Source organism: Microcebus murinus, chromosome 5, assembly GCF_040939455.1.
Source record: "Microcebus murinus isolate Inina chromosome 5, M.murinus_Inina_mat1.0, whole genome shotgun sequence".
NCBI lineage: Eukaryota > Metazoa > Chordata > Mammalia > Primates > Cheirogaleidae > Microcebus > Microcebus murinus.
The window spans coordinates 8,307,963-8,325,475 of record NC_134108.1 but is presented as its reverse complement, the minus strand read 5'-3'; the positions used below and the strand labels follow the sequence as shown (position 1 = coordinate 8,325,475).

The window sequence follows — 17,513 nt, the reverse complement described above, 5'->3', positions numbered from 1 at the left end:
CCATCAAAGAGGCTGCCAGAGGAGCCATGAAGGGCAGTCTGGGGGCCGGTGTGGAGGGGTCAGCCTAGAACAGGACACGTCTTCCTCTGAGGTCAGATTTCAGGGCCAGGGAAGTGCAGATGGAGCCATCTGCCCCTCTGTCCGGCTGTGTGTGGCCCCAGACTCAGCCGGGAGGGCCCACAAAGGCCCCTTCTCAGCAGGCAGCAGGAGTGCAGTCTTGCAGGCCCTCACAAGGAAAAAGCAAAGTGTGAGGCATGTGTTTTTTTTTTTTTTTGCAGGTTGGGGGCGGTGATGGGTGGAGGTGGAAGGGGGGACTGGAGACTCTCTGGTCTTCACTAGATGGCAGGTGACGAGGGCATATACGTTAGATCTAGTGTAGGGCATGCGGAAGGCTCCACACCCCCAGGAATATTCCAGAGGATCCTGCAGCCAACACGTGGCCAAAGACTGTGTGTGTTAGAAGCTGTCCACACCAGCACCTAGCCGGGGACTGGCAAGCCGGCGGGAAGTCGCGTGGAGAAAGCGCAGACGTGGGGTGCGCTCCTGCGGCCCCTTCCCCTGCCGGGCGCTCACGCCGACCTGTGTTTGGCCACCAGGTACGTAAAGACCTACCTGCTGCCTGACAGATCCTCCCAGGGGAAACGCAAGACTGGAGTGCAAAGGAACACGGTGGACCCCAACTTTCAGGAGACCTTGAAGGTACCTGCCGGGCAGACACTGCTGTGCCGGGTCGTCCCGCCCGGGCCGGGCACTCGGCCAGAGTCCAGCCGGTGGGTCTTTCGGGCTCCGAGTGTCAGCCACGTGTGCGTGCAGACGCCCCCGCTTTTCTCCCCGCCCCTCTCAATCAGTGGCGAGTTGGTAGAAAATACATTTCAGCCCTTTGTGCGGGAAAAGTGCAGAGTCTGCTGGACTTGAGAATGGCTTTTGATTAATGATTTCTGAGAAAACGGTGAAAAAGAACCCGGCTGCCACTTTGTCTCAGGCCGACAACGGGGCACAGGGTAATTTTAAAAATTGGTTTGTCTTATTGAATTTTTATGACTGTCAGAGCGGCCTGTCGAGCAGAGGACCCTGAAAGTCAAACGACTGAGTTGCTGTCTCTGAAAACCACCCCTTTATTGTGATATCTGACAAACCAGGGTTTCTTCTTCTTCTTCTTTTATTATGAAATTATCATGTTGTGGGGAAAAAAAAGGGATAAAGGAATTGTCTAGGTTTTCATTATCTTTGGTGCTAGGAAATATGGTTTATGGTTGAGGGTGGAGATGGGGCCCGGTGCTCTGATTTGGGGCTGGAGCCGAGGTCTGGAGTCCTCCAAGAACGGCTGTGTCAGGCCCCGAGCGGGGACACGACCCAGTCCGGCTGGGCCGCCAGAGACCCGATGCTCTCACGCCTGGGACAGGAGCGGGCTTTGTCTGCCTGCCTTGGCAACGAAGGGCGTTTGTGAAGTGCCAGCCAGGGGCCATCTGGGCAGCTGGCACGGAGCCCTGCGTTCGTTAAATAATAATAGCCATTGTTCCGTGAGCCCTGGCTGTGGCCAAGTGCTGTATTTGCAGCCTGGGGGACGCATGAGAAGCCCTGTCTACCCACGGGGAGGCTGAGACGCAGAGAGAGCTTAGAACTGCAGCTCCTTCCCGGGGTTGCCGTGCAGAGGAGTCCCCTGGGACGTCTTTGAAAATGCGGTTCTGATTCAGCATGTGGGCCGGGCCTTTCCCATGAGCCCCCGTCCCCGCGAGAGTTTTGAAAAACTCCGTGTCCCCTCATACGTTTTAATGGATATCTAAAATTATTCGTCAGAAGTTTAAGGTATTTTGTGCTAAGCAGAAGCTTATGAAATGAGATAAACAGGATCAACTGTACTCTAGGTGCTTAGTTATATAGTCCGGTCTTAAAAGTTTTACCTACCTAATTTAAAATGCATACAGACTCTCAAAGCAATCACTTAAAATTTTTATCCATGGGTTAGAAGCCGTCCACACCAGCACTTTTATCCATGGGTTAGAAGCCGTCCACACTAGCACTTTTATCCATGGGTTAGAAGCCGTCCACACCAGCACTTTTATCCATGGGTTAGAAGCCGTCCACACCAGCACGCGTGTCGGACGGGAAGGTGGGAAGACAGGGAAGCCAGTCCCTCACTGTGAAAGTCCCGCAGAAGCCAGTATTTCACATCACCCCTTGTTCGGCACCCAGGAGGTGTTCGCACCTGGCCCGAGTCATGGGGTGAGGTTCGGGCGGGCGGGCGTGAGAACTGTCTCCACCGGTATTGAGGAGAGTGCGTGTGAAAGCTGGGGACCTAGACAGTGATCCTGGGCTTGTCCGGGAGCCCTTCTAGACTCCAGGGAGACTTGCACCCCCGTTTGAGACCATTGTCACCGGGGCCTGGGGAGGTGAAATGAGATGCCAGGTCTGGGCCATGCTGGTCATTGCCTGTCCCTGTTCTCCAGTGTCCCTTACGCTTTGTACCCAACAGAGCCTGGGGCAAGCCCTGGGGACCCGAGGGGGCCATGGTCCCCCGCTGGGAGCAGTGCTGCTTGTCAGAAGGGGGTGAACAGTGGGCGAGGACCCAGGGAGAGGCCGCCCGAGCGTCCGAGGGCATCACTCGGGCCTGCCCAAGCGGCTGCGGCAGACGTGGTGGCCCTGCCCGGCCTCCCTGCCCAGCGGGAACTGACTTCCCTGGCTGGCATGGCCCCGGATCTGGCATGACCAGATGGAGCAGAGTTTGCAAAGGGAGGAAGGTGTGGGCAGGGTGGGAGAGGGACCACGGACTTGAGGGAAAACAGACTAAAAATTAGCCAGAGGCAGTAAAAAAGGGAATGTGACCCAAGAGATTCTGACCTTAGGGCCCCACAAGTCATCCCAGCAGGGAAGAAAGGGAGGGACACCAGCCCAGGGAGTGTAGGGGGGATGGCAGAAGTTGGACAGAAACTGGGAGGCAGAGGGCTCCTGTTGGCTTCCAACTTGTCCCTCTGTTAGAAAGATGGCCCCGAGGAGCTGACCTGAGAGTCAGGCTCAGGCTGGGCGTGGCGGCTGAGTCCGGCCGTGGTGACAGCTGACATGAGAGAGGGCCACTGGATTCCCAGGCTTCTGTCTTTTCACCTGCAAATTGCTGGTTAATAACACTGACCTCATAGGATGCTCGAGAAAGCCCATGATGGATGTAGCTAAAACGCCTGGCACGAAGCGAGGGTGCGGAAACTCACAGCTCCTGTTCCTTAGTGAGAAAATCCGATGGGCTTAAAACGAGGCCCTGGGAGGCCGAGGTGGAGCCAGCTGGCTCTGCGGTGTCGCCACCCCACTGGGGAATGGGGACAGTTGTTGAGAAGGGAGAGCCCCCCCCTAGCACCCTGGTACTAGGTCCTGAGTAGGGAAAGACAGGCAAGGGTACCCAGGACTGGGTCCTGGAAGGGAGACCACTTCTGGAGGGGACAGTAAGGAAAGGCTTCCTTGGAGGGATGGGACTTAGCGATGTCTCGGGCCGACCTGGGTACAGAGAACGTGCCAGGTAGACACTGGCAGGGGAGGTCCGAGCGTGGACTCAGGCATGAGAAGAGCAGCCTGCGGGGGGGGGGGGGGCGCTCAGCCTGCGGAGGGCGGCAGGGAGCCGCTGATGGGGTCTGCTCTGCCTCCGCAGTACCAGGTGGACGCCACCCAGCTGGGGACGCGGCGGCTGCAGGTCTCTGTGTGGCACCTGGGCACACTCGGCCGGAGAGCGTTCCTCGGAGAAGTGATCGTCCCTCTGGCCACGTGGGACTTCGAGGACAGCGCGACGCGGTCTTTCCGCTGGTATCCGCTCAGGGCCAAGGTGACGTCTGGTTTGGGGCTGAGTGCCCCCACCCCACCGTGAGCATTAACTCACTTTTCAGAGAGGCCAGGAGAGAAAGCCCAGCCAGCAAGGCTTTGCCCCAAGACACAGTGCGAGGCACCTGGCCTGCTGGCCGTGACTTCCACACACGAGCTCTGTAGGCAGGAAACGGCTCAACATTGGGCTTGCCTGGGTGGGTGAGGTGGAGGGTTTCCTTTGTCCTGCCTAGGTTTGTTCAGGAGCCCGAGTGGCGCCACACGCCGGCCTGGCAGGTGGGCTCTGCCCCGGCCCTCCTCATACGTCTGCCGGGGGCTGTTGTGGGTTGTTTCTGGACTCAGCCCCGGGGACTCCCAAAGCAATACTAGGTGACAAATGCCACGAGGAAGGCAGAGCCCAGCGCTGGCTGGGACGTGGGGTCCGAGCTCCTGCTCTGGGCTCACACAGCCGGCCCTGGGCGGGCGGCAAGGCCGGGGGAGGAGGAGCTGCCGTGTCTGACTTAGGATCGGCGCTCGCTGTGCCCGCGCTTCTCAGCGATGCTGCTTCACACGTTCCTGTCCCAAGATCCAAGACAGACAGTCCTGGGACACCGTGAGGGAGCAGACATCTCTTTAACAAATGACAGCAGGAGCCACCACCCCCCCCCCCGCCCACCGGGCCACAGCAGCAGGGCACGAGAGCCATCTGGCCTCTTGTCCTCTCTGAAGCCAGCACAGCTGGGATGCATGATGTCTCTGCTGCGAGGCGTTTCTGGTTTCCAGCCACCATGCAGTGAATCCGAGGGCTCCTTCCTGGGAGCCGCCTGTCCCCACTCCTGCCATGGTCCTGACTGCTGCTCGGGGCTTTGCCTGCACCCACTGTCGCCCCTGCTGCTCTTCTCATGCCTGAGTCCACGCTCGGACCTCCCCTGCCAGTGTCTACCTGGCACGTTCTCCCTACCCAGGTCGGCCCGAGACATCGCTAAGTCCCATCCCTCCAAGGAAGCCTTTCCTTACTGTCCCCTCCAGAAGTGGTCTCCCTTCCAGGACCCAGTCCTGGGTGCCCTTGCCTGTCTTTCCCCACTCAGGACCTAGTACCAGGGTGCCCTGCCAATCTCTGTGCCTCCTCTTCAGCCTTGGTGTCTCTTGGCTCCTGCCCCAGCAGTGCTGAGACGGCCCGTGTCTGTCTGCTCTCCGGGGAGCCCAGCTCCTCCAGGGCACCCTCCCCAGTTTCCCCTGACTCTTCCCATCAGAGCTTGAGCCTTCCTTGCACTCTGCCTCTCCCGCTCCTCTGCTGTCAGCTTGAAGACAAGGCCTGGACCTTCTCTGTGGCCCACGCCTAGCACGGGGCCTGGCATGAGATAAGCCACCAAGGCTTGTCTCACTGAGCCTGCCTTGGCAAGTGGGTGAGAAGCGGTGAGCACCAAGCTGGAAGGCACCCTTCCCCGTGCCAGCCCTGGGGGCTTGGACAGGAGGGGGCCGTGGCGCTGGGCCCTCGGATTCTGGCAGCTGAGGGTAGAGGTAGCCGTATCTCATTTGGCACCCAAGGGCCAGGAGAGCCGCTTCACGCAGACGGAGCCTGCCCACATGGGCTCCCAGGAGTCCTTAGCCCTCCATGGTTAACTGGGAGGGTGGCCTCTTGCTGCTTGGGGGCTACCGCGTACTGAACATATCTCGACTCCCCCCAGGACCCAGTATGCTGCTCCCAGCACCCTAGGTGAATGAGTGATTAGATTCAGGATCATCTCTTCTCTGGGCCCTTCCTTCCCTTTCTGGCAAAATCGCTCATGACCAGAGAAGCCACCGCAGTAGGCTGGGAGGTGCCCCTAGGGGGTCGGGGACAAGGTAGGGACAAACTTGCCACCTCCTGTGGCTTTGGGCAGAGTCTGCAACCCCCTTGTGCCTCCAGCACCTGCGACAGCCCTTGCCATGGCAGGGTAACTTGAATCAGTAATCAATTGGGGGGGGGAGGGGAGGTGCTGAGTTTATTTACCTTTTGCGAACTCGGGCTGCATCCAGGTTTCCCCAGGACCTCGAATGGGAACGGCAGTGCCCTTGGAGCCCTCCCTGCCACCACAGTCCTGTCCGCCTCCCTCTGGCGTGCAGGGGCTGCAGGGCTGTTCCTCCCCGCGTTGGGGGTGGAGAAGGTGGGACGTGCCTGCTCCATCCAGGGCTCTTCTGGGCCTCTGAGAGGCTTCCCAGGGTCTGTGGACAAAGCAGAGGCAACCAGGAGCCCAGAAGGTTCTAGAGGCCTGGGGAATCCTGCCTCTGAGCTCTGCCTCTGACCCCCAGGCTGAGAAATGTGAAGATGGCGTTCCTCAGAATAATGGAGAACTTGCAGTCCGGGCTAAGTTGGTCCTTCCTGCGGGACCCAGAACACTCCAGGAGGCTCAAAAAGGTAGGTGGTCTCTAGCCCCCTGAACATTTGTCAGTGTCCCCAAAGCCTGGAGAAGGAGGCAGGCTGAGAGGAGGGCAAAGTGTGTTCTAGCGTTTCCTTCCTGCTGTCCCCGATCCTGGGCTCTCGCGAAGAGCTGTGGGGTCAGCCTGGGAAGGGCGCCCTGGAACCCACAGCTTGGGAGGGCAGCGGCTCCAGAAGCGGGCAAGGCCTCCGATGCCCACCTCACACTGCTCTGGGGACGAGCTGGCCCTGTCTCCCAAGGGACAGGTTTAATGGTCTCTGGTGAAATGGAGGCCCTGCTTGAAGAGGGGACACTCCATGACAATGTGCGTCGTGGGTGGGAAGTTTGCCTCTTTCGGAACCAAGAGTGCATCTCAAGGCACTGGCACCTGCAGGGCATACAGTGGATTCAACCCTGCTCCCTGTCACATGAGCAGCTGCTCCCAAGCAAGAGAAGCAGGTCACAGAGGCCAGGCCCTGGGGGCTGATGGAGACTTTACCCCCTTAGATAGCGTGGGGCACATGGAAAATGGGAGGGTGGAGAAGACAGGGAGAATGCAATTCCCACGGGGCATTGCAGCGACCTTCTGTGCCTGCAAGGGGACACGCTTACCTCCCAGGCTTACCTGCAGCACCTGTACCCGTCCCAACTCCCAGCAGGGTCTTGAGGCTCCCACTTTCCCAAAAGCCACTGGCTACAACCAGACTGAAACTTGTACCTCTTCTCTCCTGGGGCTCCTCTGTACTCCTGTGCTAGGACTTTAGCGGTCAGTCCCCCCATCCTGTCCGGCTGCCTAGGTGGCAGGCCAGCATGGGCAGGGCCCGCAGCACCTTGTCAGGGAGGCCTCCTGCCTCTGCTTATCTGTTGTCGTAGGGCCTGAAGGTGCTAACAGAGTGCTGAACTGTCAGTTAGGGGGGTTGTCATGGCACTGCACCCTGATGTGTCAGGAGCAATGGGCTTGACAATAAATACTGGTTTTCCTTCCAGGGACAGATCAGCCGTCACTTAATGGTCAACTCTGTTTGGTAGTGCTGGGAGCCAAGAATTTACCTGTGCGGTCAGATGGTACCTTGAACTCATTTGTGAAGGGGTAGGTATTGGATGTAACCATTTACTAATGATCTAGTATACATACGGCATGGTATAGAACAGGTAGGGTTAAACTTGTCTTGTTTTAGCTTTCCTATGAAAAACTAACATAACACATATTAAAGACCCTGATTTTCAAGAATCCATGGGATGTGGACATGCTGGGGCTAGATCTGAAATAGTTCTTGTTACCTGAGTTAGTCAGTCTTGAAATCAAGCATGACAAAGTAGCGTGTTCTTTATCTGAACACGTCCTCTTGGGTCAGCATTGGAGGGATGACTCTCCATACTGCACTCTCACTACAGGGTGTTGGAACCTCTAAAGCACAGCAAACGCCAGCGATTACTATGCTGAATCACTAACTCCCCAGTTAGGGGCCAGGGAAGGCCTACGGGGTCAAGACAGAACTGAGGTTGCTTGTCTGCGTGGCCTTGGGCAAGTTACTTACCTTTCTGAGTTCATTTTCCTGAGAACAGGATTAAAATGTACTCATGGCAGTATGCACACCGAGGAGGAGAGATTACGGTGCAGCCATGGAGCCTCAGAATCCCAATTTACCCTTCATATTCAGCTCCAAGAGAAATTTGGGACTTCCTAGCGAAAGGTCCTGGAGCGTCTCGGGATCCCCATTCTAGGTCCTTGTGTAGGGTGCTGATTTTGTAGTGGATTTAGTGCTCGCTTAGCCCTGCGGGTCTGAAAGCATCCCTGCGGAAGGGAGGCTGTGTGGGGGCAGTGACTGCAGGGCTTTGTGTTTCCCTTCTGCAGGTGTCTCACTCTGCCAGACCAACAAAAGCTGAGGCTGAAGTCCCCAGTCCTGAAGAAGCAGGCTTGTCCCCAGTGGAAACACTCCTTTGTCTTCAGTGGTGTGACCACGTCTCAGCTGAGGCAGTCAAGCTTGGAGTTGACGGTCTGGGACCAGGCTGTCTTTGGCGTGAGCGACCGCCTCCTGGGGGCAGCCAGACTTGGTTCAAGTAAGTCTGAGACACTCGTTGGGTCCAAACAACATTGCTTATCCCAAGTGTGATTGCCTTACATGGAAACCACAAAAAGAGAAAAACACTTCCACAGTGGCAGCGACTTAACTGGCTATGAAATTGCCTGACCGTGCCATAAATGGAAATTCCTAAGACTAGTTCTCACTCTACAACTGAGCGATAATACAGCAAGGTATTCTGACAATTTAAATCAGATTTAGATCTCCCAAAAAAACAAAAATTATAGGTCTCAAAATGGGCTAGGTACAGTATTTGCTTTTGTTTCTGGTGTCAATCATAAAAGGATTATTTTCTTAAAGGAATATATCTTCTTAACTCAAACAAACAGCAATTCAGAACTTCATTAAGAGTGGGACAAAATAGCAATGCCATCCAGAGCTGCTCAACCCCGGTGCTGCTGGCACTGTGGGTGGACATGCCCTTTGCTGGGGGGTGTCTGTGCCTTGGCCACTCCCTGCTGGTTGCCAGCAGTGCCCCCCGCCCCCACTCTGCAGCGACCAAAAACACCCCATACCAAAGACCTCCATCCAGGAACCACCACAGATAAGATTGAATTACAACTTTTTAAAGGGCTGTTGTCCAAAGCATACATTCTTCCTCTGAGCAACAACCCCCCCCCCCGGCCCCATCTGGGATAGGTCGCAACCAGCAGTAGCCTCGCCAGTGTATTGAGACTGTCCCCTGCGCTGGTGGAGAACCAGTCTGCCAAGCCAGAGTCCTGGCCTCGCTTTAAAACTACAGGAGAGGAAACTGCTCCGGGCGTGTAGAGCCTCACAGTACCTGAGGAATGCCTGAGCCTGTCCCGTTCTCAACACCAGCTCTGCTTGTAGTTGGGATTTTAATATGGTCGTGAGGTAACAAAATTCCTAAAAAGCTGAGAGAAGGGACAGAGGAGGTGTCCTCACCCACCGTTACTAACGTGTCCCATTCGTGTTGCAGAGGGAGATGTGCATGGCGGCACGGACTCGTGCTCACAATCAAAGCTTCAGTGGCAGAAAGTTCTTTCCAGCCCCAATTTGTGGACCGACATGACACTTGTCCTGCACTGAGGTGAAGGCTCCACAGCCCCAGGCTAAAGGGGTGAGAAGCGCAGCGTGCCTGCAAGGGGCTAGCAACTGGGTGTGGGGCCCCAGCGGTGTAAGACCCTCTGGACGAGCAGTCTAGTCTCCACCTGCAGTCATGTCACGTGGCTAAAGCACCCGTAGGTATCTCTGGGTATATTTAAGTTAAACTGCAATTACCCATGTTATGTACACCAGTCTCTGGCAGGTTGTATATTTGAGACATGGACAATGGCCAGATTTCAATAAATGTTCACTTGCTGTGTCGAGTAGTGACAATTACAGCTTTGTCACGTGCACTTGGAAGAGGAGGAGGCTGGTGATTAAGATCCTGCGTCCTCTCCTGTGGATAGTCATTTCCAGAGCTGGCCGGCCACAGGGTGCTGGGAGACTGGGTGGCTCTGTGATGGGCCCTCCTATTTATAGGTCTGCGGTGTGGGATTCATGTGCACGTGACATCTTTACTGAAAGGGAAAAAGCACGTGAAAAGGAAGGACACGAGTGAGCAGAACCAATGACACATGGAAACTGATGTCCTCACGGCTTTTTGGGGCTGTGGAATGAAACCAGAGCAAAGTTGTTCTGGTGGAAACACAGATAGATGCACAGACCAGAGTCCCTTCATGGCTGGGGTCTGAATGGTCATTATAGTGTGTTGTGTATTTTCCAAATAAGCAGCTTTGACAGAAAACTGGAGTGTGCATACTCAATTTTACATGCATATAGAACACTAAATCATTTTTACCAATGTGATTATAGCAGTTAATCAGCTTATCACTGTCCTCACATCAGATCAAGTGCTGTGGCTACATGGCTTTAGTATGTAATTCTTTTATTATTCTGTAAAAGGTAACAAAATATACAGAACGAAACTTTCCCTTTTTAAAACTAATGTTACAAACCCACATTATCATTTATAAATACTATACTCTAGAGCTGATCATTAATTAGGTATAAGTCCAACAATGTATTCTGTTAAGCAAAACCCAAAAAAACTTTTTAAAAAGTTTATCCAAGCATGTCCTCCTGCAGAGCTCACGCTCAGTGCACACTGGCTCTGCCACCCGCCAGACTGATGGAGGAGGGAAATTTGTGTGTGAGAGTGCTTCACATGCAATCTTAAATATATAAAGATGGATCCTTCATAGAAATCAAAAGATCAATTTGAGTTCATTTCAATACAGAAAAAGTATGGCACAGATTTAAGCCACAATGTGGTTTTCTTTAATGATACTGGATCTTGTATCACACAGGCCAGCATGAAGTTTGTTACCCATACTTCATAGGCACTTTCCTTAATTTGATGAGTCCTACTCCAAGCACAATACAGAAAGTGATTCAATAATAATCATAAAAATCAGGCCTGTTTGGCACTATGATACAATTGTAGAAAATAAACCAGGGAAGCTTCCCCTGGTTCCCAGAATATTTCCGCCAGGATAAATGCTCTCTTTTTAAAGGAAGTGGGAGGTGATAAGGGTCCCCTAGATTTGCAGTACTAAAGATAGAAGCGTGACAAGGCTGGCAGTGGCCCTCGAAGCAGCATGCTGCGAAGTGCCCCACTGCCCTTGGTCCGGGGCGTTACATGGCCTCAAACTCGTCGATCCGCTGCTTGGTGTTGCCCTGCCGGATCTGCCGCAGAGTCTTGTACTTGTCCCGGCCTTGCCTCATGTTCTCATTGTGGATGAGGTCATTGTGGGTCCTCTTATTCTCATCTCTGGCCTGGGACAGCTCATTGCTCAGCGTCTGCAACATAAAGCAGCATTAGTCAGGTACCTCCCTCTCCACCTGGTGCAGTTGGGCAGTCCAACCCGCCCCTGGGAAACGGGGGAGTGGCAGCGGGTGCTGGGTGGGGCCGGCTCGTGTGAAGAGCAGCAGACCCGCTGGACAGGGCCCACCCCTCACCAGCAGCTGCCGCTGCACACGCTCGTTCTTCTCGGCCTCAGTGATGCGCTTCTCCTCGTTGCGGTCGTCCAGGATGCCCTCGCTGGACAGCTCGGCGCTGTAGCCCATAGACTCTGCACCCTCATCCTGCAGGCCCTCCTGGACGTGGTAACCGACTGGCTCGTACATGGGTGGGGGCGGGGGTGGGGGAGCTGTCATCGCCAGGTGCAGCTCCTCCTTGGTCTTCACCAGGTCATCCTGGGCTTCTTTGGCCTTTTGAAAGCAAATTGACAGACAAGTCAGAACTTCTCACCCAGAACCTGTGTCCGTGGACTGTTTTCTTTAAGAGGGCCCCATCCACTCCTGGTGTTCCCGGCCCTGTTATCCATTATGTCCACAGCAGAAAGAGAAAAACTGACATGACACCAGAGCCCCGGTACTTTTTAAAGTACCATTTCTTTTTTTCCGTCTATAATCCTAGTATATGTTCGTTAATAAATTTTTTTCAAAAATGTATACAGAGCAATAAACAAATCTTTTAGCTACTGGAGAGGTGCTGGTGTGCACCTTGTCTCTCTCCTTGGGGGCTGTTACCTATCAAGCACTTGCCGGCCCACCACTGCCAGGCCCTCCAGCGTGTCCACACAGCCCACGCACTCCATCCCTGGAGACGAGCTTAGTTTGTATCTGCTTTGGAACCAGCTTTTCACTTAATTCTTTATAATGCCTACTCTCTCCGAAAACCTAAGAACTGAAGTCTTCTGTTTGCAACTTGGCTTGGGGAGATGGAAGAGAAGCAGAGGGAGGCCAGAAGTGGTAAGGACAGAGGGGAGATATACCCCAGAAGGGGACCACCACAGATGAGGAAGCCACAGGGGAAAGGACAGGCTGTAGGGTCTATAAGGGGACAGGAAACTTCCAAGGCTTGGCATTAAGTCTACAAAGTGCACCATCCCCAACCTCCTGGTCAGCAGCCTTTCCACAGTGCCCCACTGTCTGTACCAGCTGTCAGGAGGTCTTGTTTCTGGTAGTGCGACCACTTTGCAGGGGGCACCCATATAACTGGATTTAAAACCAGTTCTTGATTGGGGGCTGTCTGATCACGGCTGAACAGTTCAGGGTGGTTGGGGCAAAGTGGGTGGAAATGAATAAGGAATTCTTTCTCTCCTAATCTAACACTGGCACTAATTAGTACACAAGGTCAAGCCCATTCCTGTGGGGATTTCTGCTTCACCAGCACAGCTGGCAGTGGCAGGACTGTGAAGCATCCCAGAAGCTTCCAGTGGGACCTGCCCGCTGAGCCAGCACCTATCCATCCCCAGCGCAGTAACGTGCCCAGTGGCCACGAGGGAGCCATGAACTCACCCTGTGCTGCCACTCTTCGACCTCATCCTCCTTGCGCCTCCTGGCCTCCTCCAGGAGGGCGATCTTGGCAGTGTACTCTGCAAGCTCCGCAGCCTGGGAAGGGAATGTGGAGCTATAGTGAGTTCTGGAACCCTTCCAGGGGAGTCTATTTGTGAATGAACATTTGTGTTGGGGAACAGCCTCTGCCCCTCTCTTTTTCCCGAGGCTGGCAGGACCCACCAATGCCACCCCCTGCCTGGGTGTCTCCCTGGATGCCTCACCCATCCCCAGTGGGAGACAATGGCACGGCCCTCCCCACCAGCTGCTTCACCCCTGAGGAGATTGGCTTTCAGTACTGAAAATCATTACAAAGCAGGTGTAGCTTTTTGAGCCCCAGGAGCAGCCTCTCTATAATTCAGCATCTTGAAACTCAGGGATTCCTACCAGCTGCTCCTGGCTCTTTATCTGATCCACTGCCTGTCTCTCCAGCTCCTCCTTGGCCCGCAGTGCAGCCACACGGTCAGCCTCTAGGCGCTCAGCCTCCTCCTGGGCCCGTTTTCTCTCCTCCTCCAGCTGCAAGGCTCTCTGAATCTGCTCCGAGAGTTCTGAAGAGAGGACACAAAGCCAGAGCTGCTCAAGCCCCCAGGCCCTGGGTGTCCTGTCCTATTCCAGCCCAGGGGGAATCGAGTGAGATCAAGAACAGCAACCACACCCAAAACCACAAAGCCCTAGACCAAGCTATAGGTTGATGGAACTTCTTCCAGGATACTGGAAAGGAAGCACTTCATGGCTCACTCCGGTTGTGTTTCTATGACAACTTCCTCAAGATGGCTGGAAACCACTGTACAAAGCTGGTCAGCCGTGCCCTTCCCAGCTGGGTCTAACTCCTGCACCCTCCTGGCACCACACTCTGCAGGTTGGCCCCTGCCATGCGTGGCCCCCACCCGGCACTCTGAAAGGGTATTGCTGTGTTCGAAGCAAAGTGTTTTAACCACTTCGGGACCGCGCTCACCAGCCGAGAAATCTTGCCCACAGCCGGCATTCATAGTCTGCACGATAGCTTGTGCTGCGCATTGACAATGAATCCATTTTGCTCTTGTGTGATGAGGAAAACTTTAAAGCACTGCAAGCTTGTTTTGCTTTACTTGTAATGTAAATCAGAATAGGTAACATATACATATATGTTTTCATTACGTTATATTTAAATGTTCACAATTTTGATAAATGAAAAATTAGAAGAGTCATATCAGGGCTGTGGGCTAAAGTCGTTGTGTGCGTTCATCTGTGGCTGTCGACTACAGTCGACGCTGGTCCCAAAGTGGTTAAAGGCGTCCGGTGAGTGCAGCTCTCTCTCCACTAGACTGAAAGGCCCTAACCAACCACGAGAGCTGTCAAGGATGACTGTGGAGGTTCTGGGCGTCTGGCCTTGAGTTTTATAGCCTAGAAGCATGAGGGGCAGTGTGCCCTGGCTCTGCCACTTACTGGCTGCGTGACTGTCGGCAAATTATCTCACTAAACCTCAACGTCCTCATCAGGAAAACAGCGATTCAGCACTTACCTCAAAGTACTGTGGGAGAACAATTAAAAAGACAGTGTGCATAAAATAATTAGCTTGGAAGTTAATAAAGTACAGAAACATTTTCTAGACCAAATAATCATCTGATCATTTCTGTTACAAGTCTATACTTTGGGGTATTGTGTTAAACCGAGACACACATTCTTGGGAAGTTTTCCTTCTCAGCTGTGTGCTGTGCCCATCTCTCTGTGGAAATATGTAACCAGACGTGCTATAAGCCACCCCTAGAATAGTGCCTAGCTGACGCAGCCCCACCTTTCTCCGCCTTCTTCGTTTTCTCCTCATAGTCCTGCAGCCTGAGCATCAGCTCCTCCTTCTCACGCATCATCTGTTCTTTTTCTCTCTCAACAGTTTCTCTCCTTTTCTTCTCAGTTTCCAGCTGTTGCCTGGTACAGGAAAAAGATGGCACAGGGAGACTCAGACTCTGGCAGACAAGGGAGAGGTCGGGATGCTCCAGCAATCAGCACCTGGGCCAAGGATCGAGCCCAGCGTCCTGGCCGAGAGCTGACGCCCGCTCTCAGCCCATGTGATCCAAAGGAGCAGCTGTGTCTAGGTCATCCCCCTGCAGCTGAGTGAAGAGGCCACAGACCATCCCGGAGGTCTATGATGACTAAGGAGGTGGCAGCACAGACCCCAGCTCACAGAGAGCCCCTGCCCCCAACTCAGCCCAGAGCAGTAGCTCCGACTGACATCAGATCAGCACCCACAGCAACTGCCAAGGGCTCGTGCCTCTGCAGACCCAGATGTGTTCACCAGGTTATGTTCCGCCAGGCTCCTCTGATTGGCACTAAGCACAGATATACCTGGCTGCCCCCCGACCCTGGCTGGGAGGACACAGGCCCTGCTCCACTCTGGCTTCTGGCCACTCACCGCTCCAGCTGCTTCTGGTGCTTCTCCTCCCGGGCCTGGGCCTTCATCTGCTGCACCTCGATGGTGTCGGGCTTCCTGCGGCGCATGTACAGCTCATGGTTCCCCATGCAGAGCTGCAGGATCCTCTTGTTAATTCTCAGGCGAGGCGCATAGAATACGAAGTCCTACAAAGCAGAACAGGGTGGCTTAGACTCAAAGTCCTTCTTTTGGCTTTCTTCTCCTGCACCACACTTCATAAAATTCCAGACCTTTTCTAAAAGAACAAATGTAACAGAATAGGGACTGCAAATTTTCAGTACTGGGGCTGCATATTCTCTGGGACAAGTAGAGGGAGTGCATGTGGTTACGTGTGTATGTGGTCTGTGTGGATAAGCATGTGTGTGCATGTTTGGTCTGGGTGTGGGTCCGTGTGTGTACATGTGGGTGTGTGGTCTGTGTGTAGGTGTGCACATGCACACAGGCAAGCGTGTGTATGCCGTGGGTGTGCAGTCTATGTGTGGGTATACATGCACATGTACATGCACGCACAGAGACTCCAGTGAAACCACAAAGCTTTTCCCAGGCGAGAGCTCTGGGCCCTCTCAGCCCTGGGAGGCCCACCACCACTGAGCCTGAGCACTACCTGTTCTTCCAGGGCCACCTTTCCTGTTGTCCTCTCTGCCCCTGCCCCATGCTTGCCTGGACTGCCTCTGCTTCTCCTGTCGGAGCTTCCTGTCTCCTTTGTGCAGCCTCTTGCACCCTGAGCTGCTACTAGCACATCGACTGGGCCATTGCCCTGACTGCCACTGCTAGCCTAGGAGCCCTGGCCCACACCAAGGCCCTTTGAGCTCTGGCCTCAGCCTCCCTTGTGTCCACCTAAGCTGAGCTCTGTGTGCCTGAAAGTGTGCCCATTGTCCAATTCTACCGCCGCATGGGTGCCAGCCTGGTTCCCATGCCCTGCCGTCCCATGGAGGTGCTTGCAGTGGTGTCACCATCCCTTCACTCCATTGACTTATACCAGTGTCTCACTCCCATTAGGCCATCACCTCCTAAGAGCAGGGGCCATGTGCAGTCATCTCTGTCTTCCCAGGACCAAACCAATGCTCAGTATTTGAGGGGTCAATTAATGTGTGCCGGTGACTGCCAGTTTATGCAACGCGGCCACGCGGCATCTCCACAGCCTTGAGCAAGTCATTTCATCCCCCAGCCTCAGCGCCTTCAGCCATGAAGTGGGATGACAGTATCTAATGGGATTGTTGTGGGGATTAAATTAAATGTTTTCAAGGTACTTGCAAAAGCACCTGGCACAATAAAAGCTGGCTGATGTGTGGAGTGGTCACTCACCGATTGCTTGCTGCCTTACAAAACTATGAGAGAAGCCTTCTGAGAAGGAGAACAGAGTCACAGTGCTCAAGAAATTTATGACCAGTGACTGTAAACATTTAGGACAGGGCTGACAATCTTGGTTCCTGACTCCTCGATACTATATGGGATAGAGGAGGGAATGTGGTTTAGAAAGTATCATGGAAAGTTACTTTAAAATGCCGCTGTCTGCTTCCTTATAACCGTGGGGCCCTTGGCATCCAGATTCTGACCACTGGGACAAGGAAAGGGTGGCTGAAACAAACAGTGCAACACGCTGAAAAAGCTCATCAACACCGCTCAAGAACCTGTTAATATTCAGCTTCTCAGTCTTTTCATCTGTCCCAGAAATCCTGGGGTGAGAGGTGATGGATGCCGAGCCCATGGACTTCCTGGGTGGGGTTCTATTTGGGGTTTCACTCACTTGTTATTAAGTCATTGGGTTTCCCAAGGAGGAGACTACAGAGCTGGGAGAAACAGGAATTTTTATTACCCACCTATCTCTTATTGCACAAGAGAAAACAATCTTGCCTTATGGCTTCAGAGGCACACTACCTAAATAGGTCCTGACTGTGACTCAGAAGTATTTGCAAAGAAATGCTGATTAGCACCAACTCCCCTTTAGAAAAAAAGTCAATTCAAGAAACTCACTGGAGGGTAGCTGCAGGTTAACATGAGATCTCCCCCTCTCCCCCAAGACGACAGGTCCTGCAAACAACTGGAAAACAATCTAAGAATTCAGCGAGACTACTGCCTAGTGGGGTGAGGAAAGGCAGAAGGGTGGAAAATTCTCCCACTGCCTTTGAAGAAAGCCAGTTTCTGACTTCAAATTAAAAACAAAAACTCATCATTACTGGTCCCTTCGGAGAAAAAAAAAACAAACACAACCTCACATTTAAAGATTTCCAAATCGAAGTCCCCAGTCTATGCCTACTAGCATAGTACCAGTACGACAAGACCTTGGGCAGGTCTTCTAAACTGGCAAAAAACTAGCATCCTAAAAACAAAAACTTTGCAGTTCAAGGAAAGCAGATCCAAGACGCCACAAATACAGAAGGGGGGTGAGGGTAGAAGAGTGCCTCTAAAGTACCCAAGGTGCCAAGAACTTCCAGGAAACTCTCCCTCACCAAGGCCAACCCTGAGGCTCAGCCAACCCCAGGAGGCATGGCAGAG

General features: G+C 53.7%; 2 protein-coding genes across 5 annotated transcripts in view; one reads left to right on the top strand and one right to left on the bottom strand.

Moving 5' to 3' along the window:
• The window catches only part of SYTL3 (synaptotagmin like 3), an 84,396-nt gene extending 74,802 nt beyond the window's left edge, over window positions 1-9,594 (top strand). For all 3 annotated transcript variants that reach the window (XM_076002825.1, XM_012759632.3, XM_012759630.3), the window contains 6 exons: window positions 597-699; window positions 3,635-3,805; window positions 6,073-6,178; window positions 7,167-7,269; window positions 8,035-8,240; window positions 9,204-9,594. In XM_076002825.1, the coding sequence (XP_075858940.1) occupies window positions 597-699; window positions 3,635-3,805; window positions 6,073-6,178; window positions 7,167-7,269; window positions 8,035-8,240; window positions 9,204-9,313 (799 nt within the window). In that variant the 3' untranslated portion in view covers window positions 9,314-9,594. The remainder of the gene's footprint in view (window positions 1-596; window positions 700-3,634; window positions 3,806-6,072; window positions 6,179-7,166; window positions 7,270-8,034; window positions 8,241-9,203) is intronic.
• Window positions 9,595-10,526: 932 nt separating this feature from the next.
• Window positions 10,527-17,513, bottom strand: part of EZR (ezrin) — a 52,261-nt gene continuing 45,274 nt past the window's right edge. For both annotated transcript variants that reach the window (XM_012759634.2, XM_076002826.1), the window contains 6 exons: window positions 15,000-15,163; window positions 14,385-14,515; window positions 12,998-13,158; window positions 12,575-12,667; window positions 11,231-11,482; window positions 10,527-11,071 (listed from right to left, as the gene is read on the bottom strand). In XM_012759634.2, the coding sequence (XP_012615088.1) occupies window positions 10,907-11,071; window positions 11,231-11,482; window positions 12,575-12,667; window positions 12,998-13,158; window positions 14,385-14,515; window positions 15,000-15,163 (966 nt within the window). In that variant the 3' untranslated portion in view covers window positions 10,527-10,906. The remainder of the gene's footprint in view (window positions 11,072-11,230; window positions 11,483-12,574; window positions 12,668-12,997; window positions 13,159-14,384; window positions 14,516-14,999; window positions 15,164-17,513) is intronic.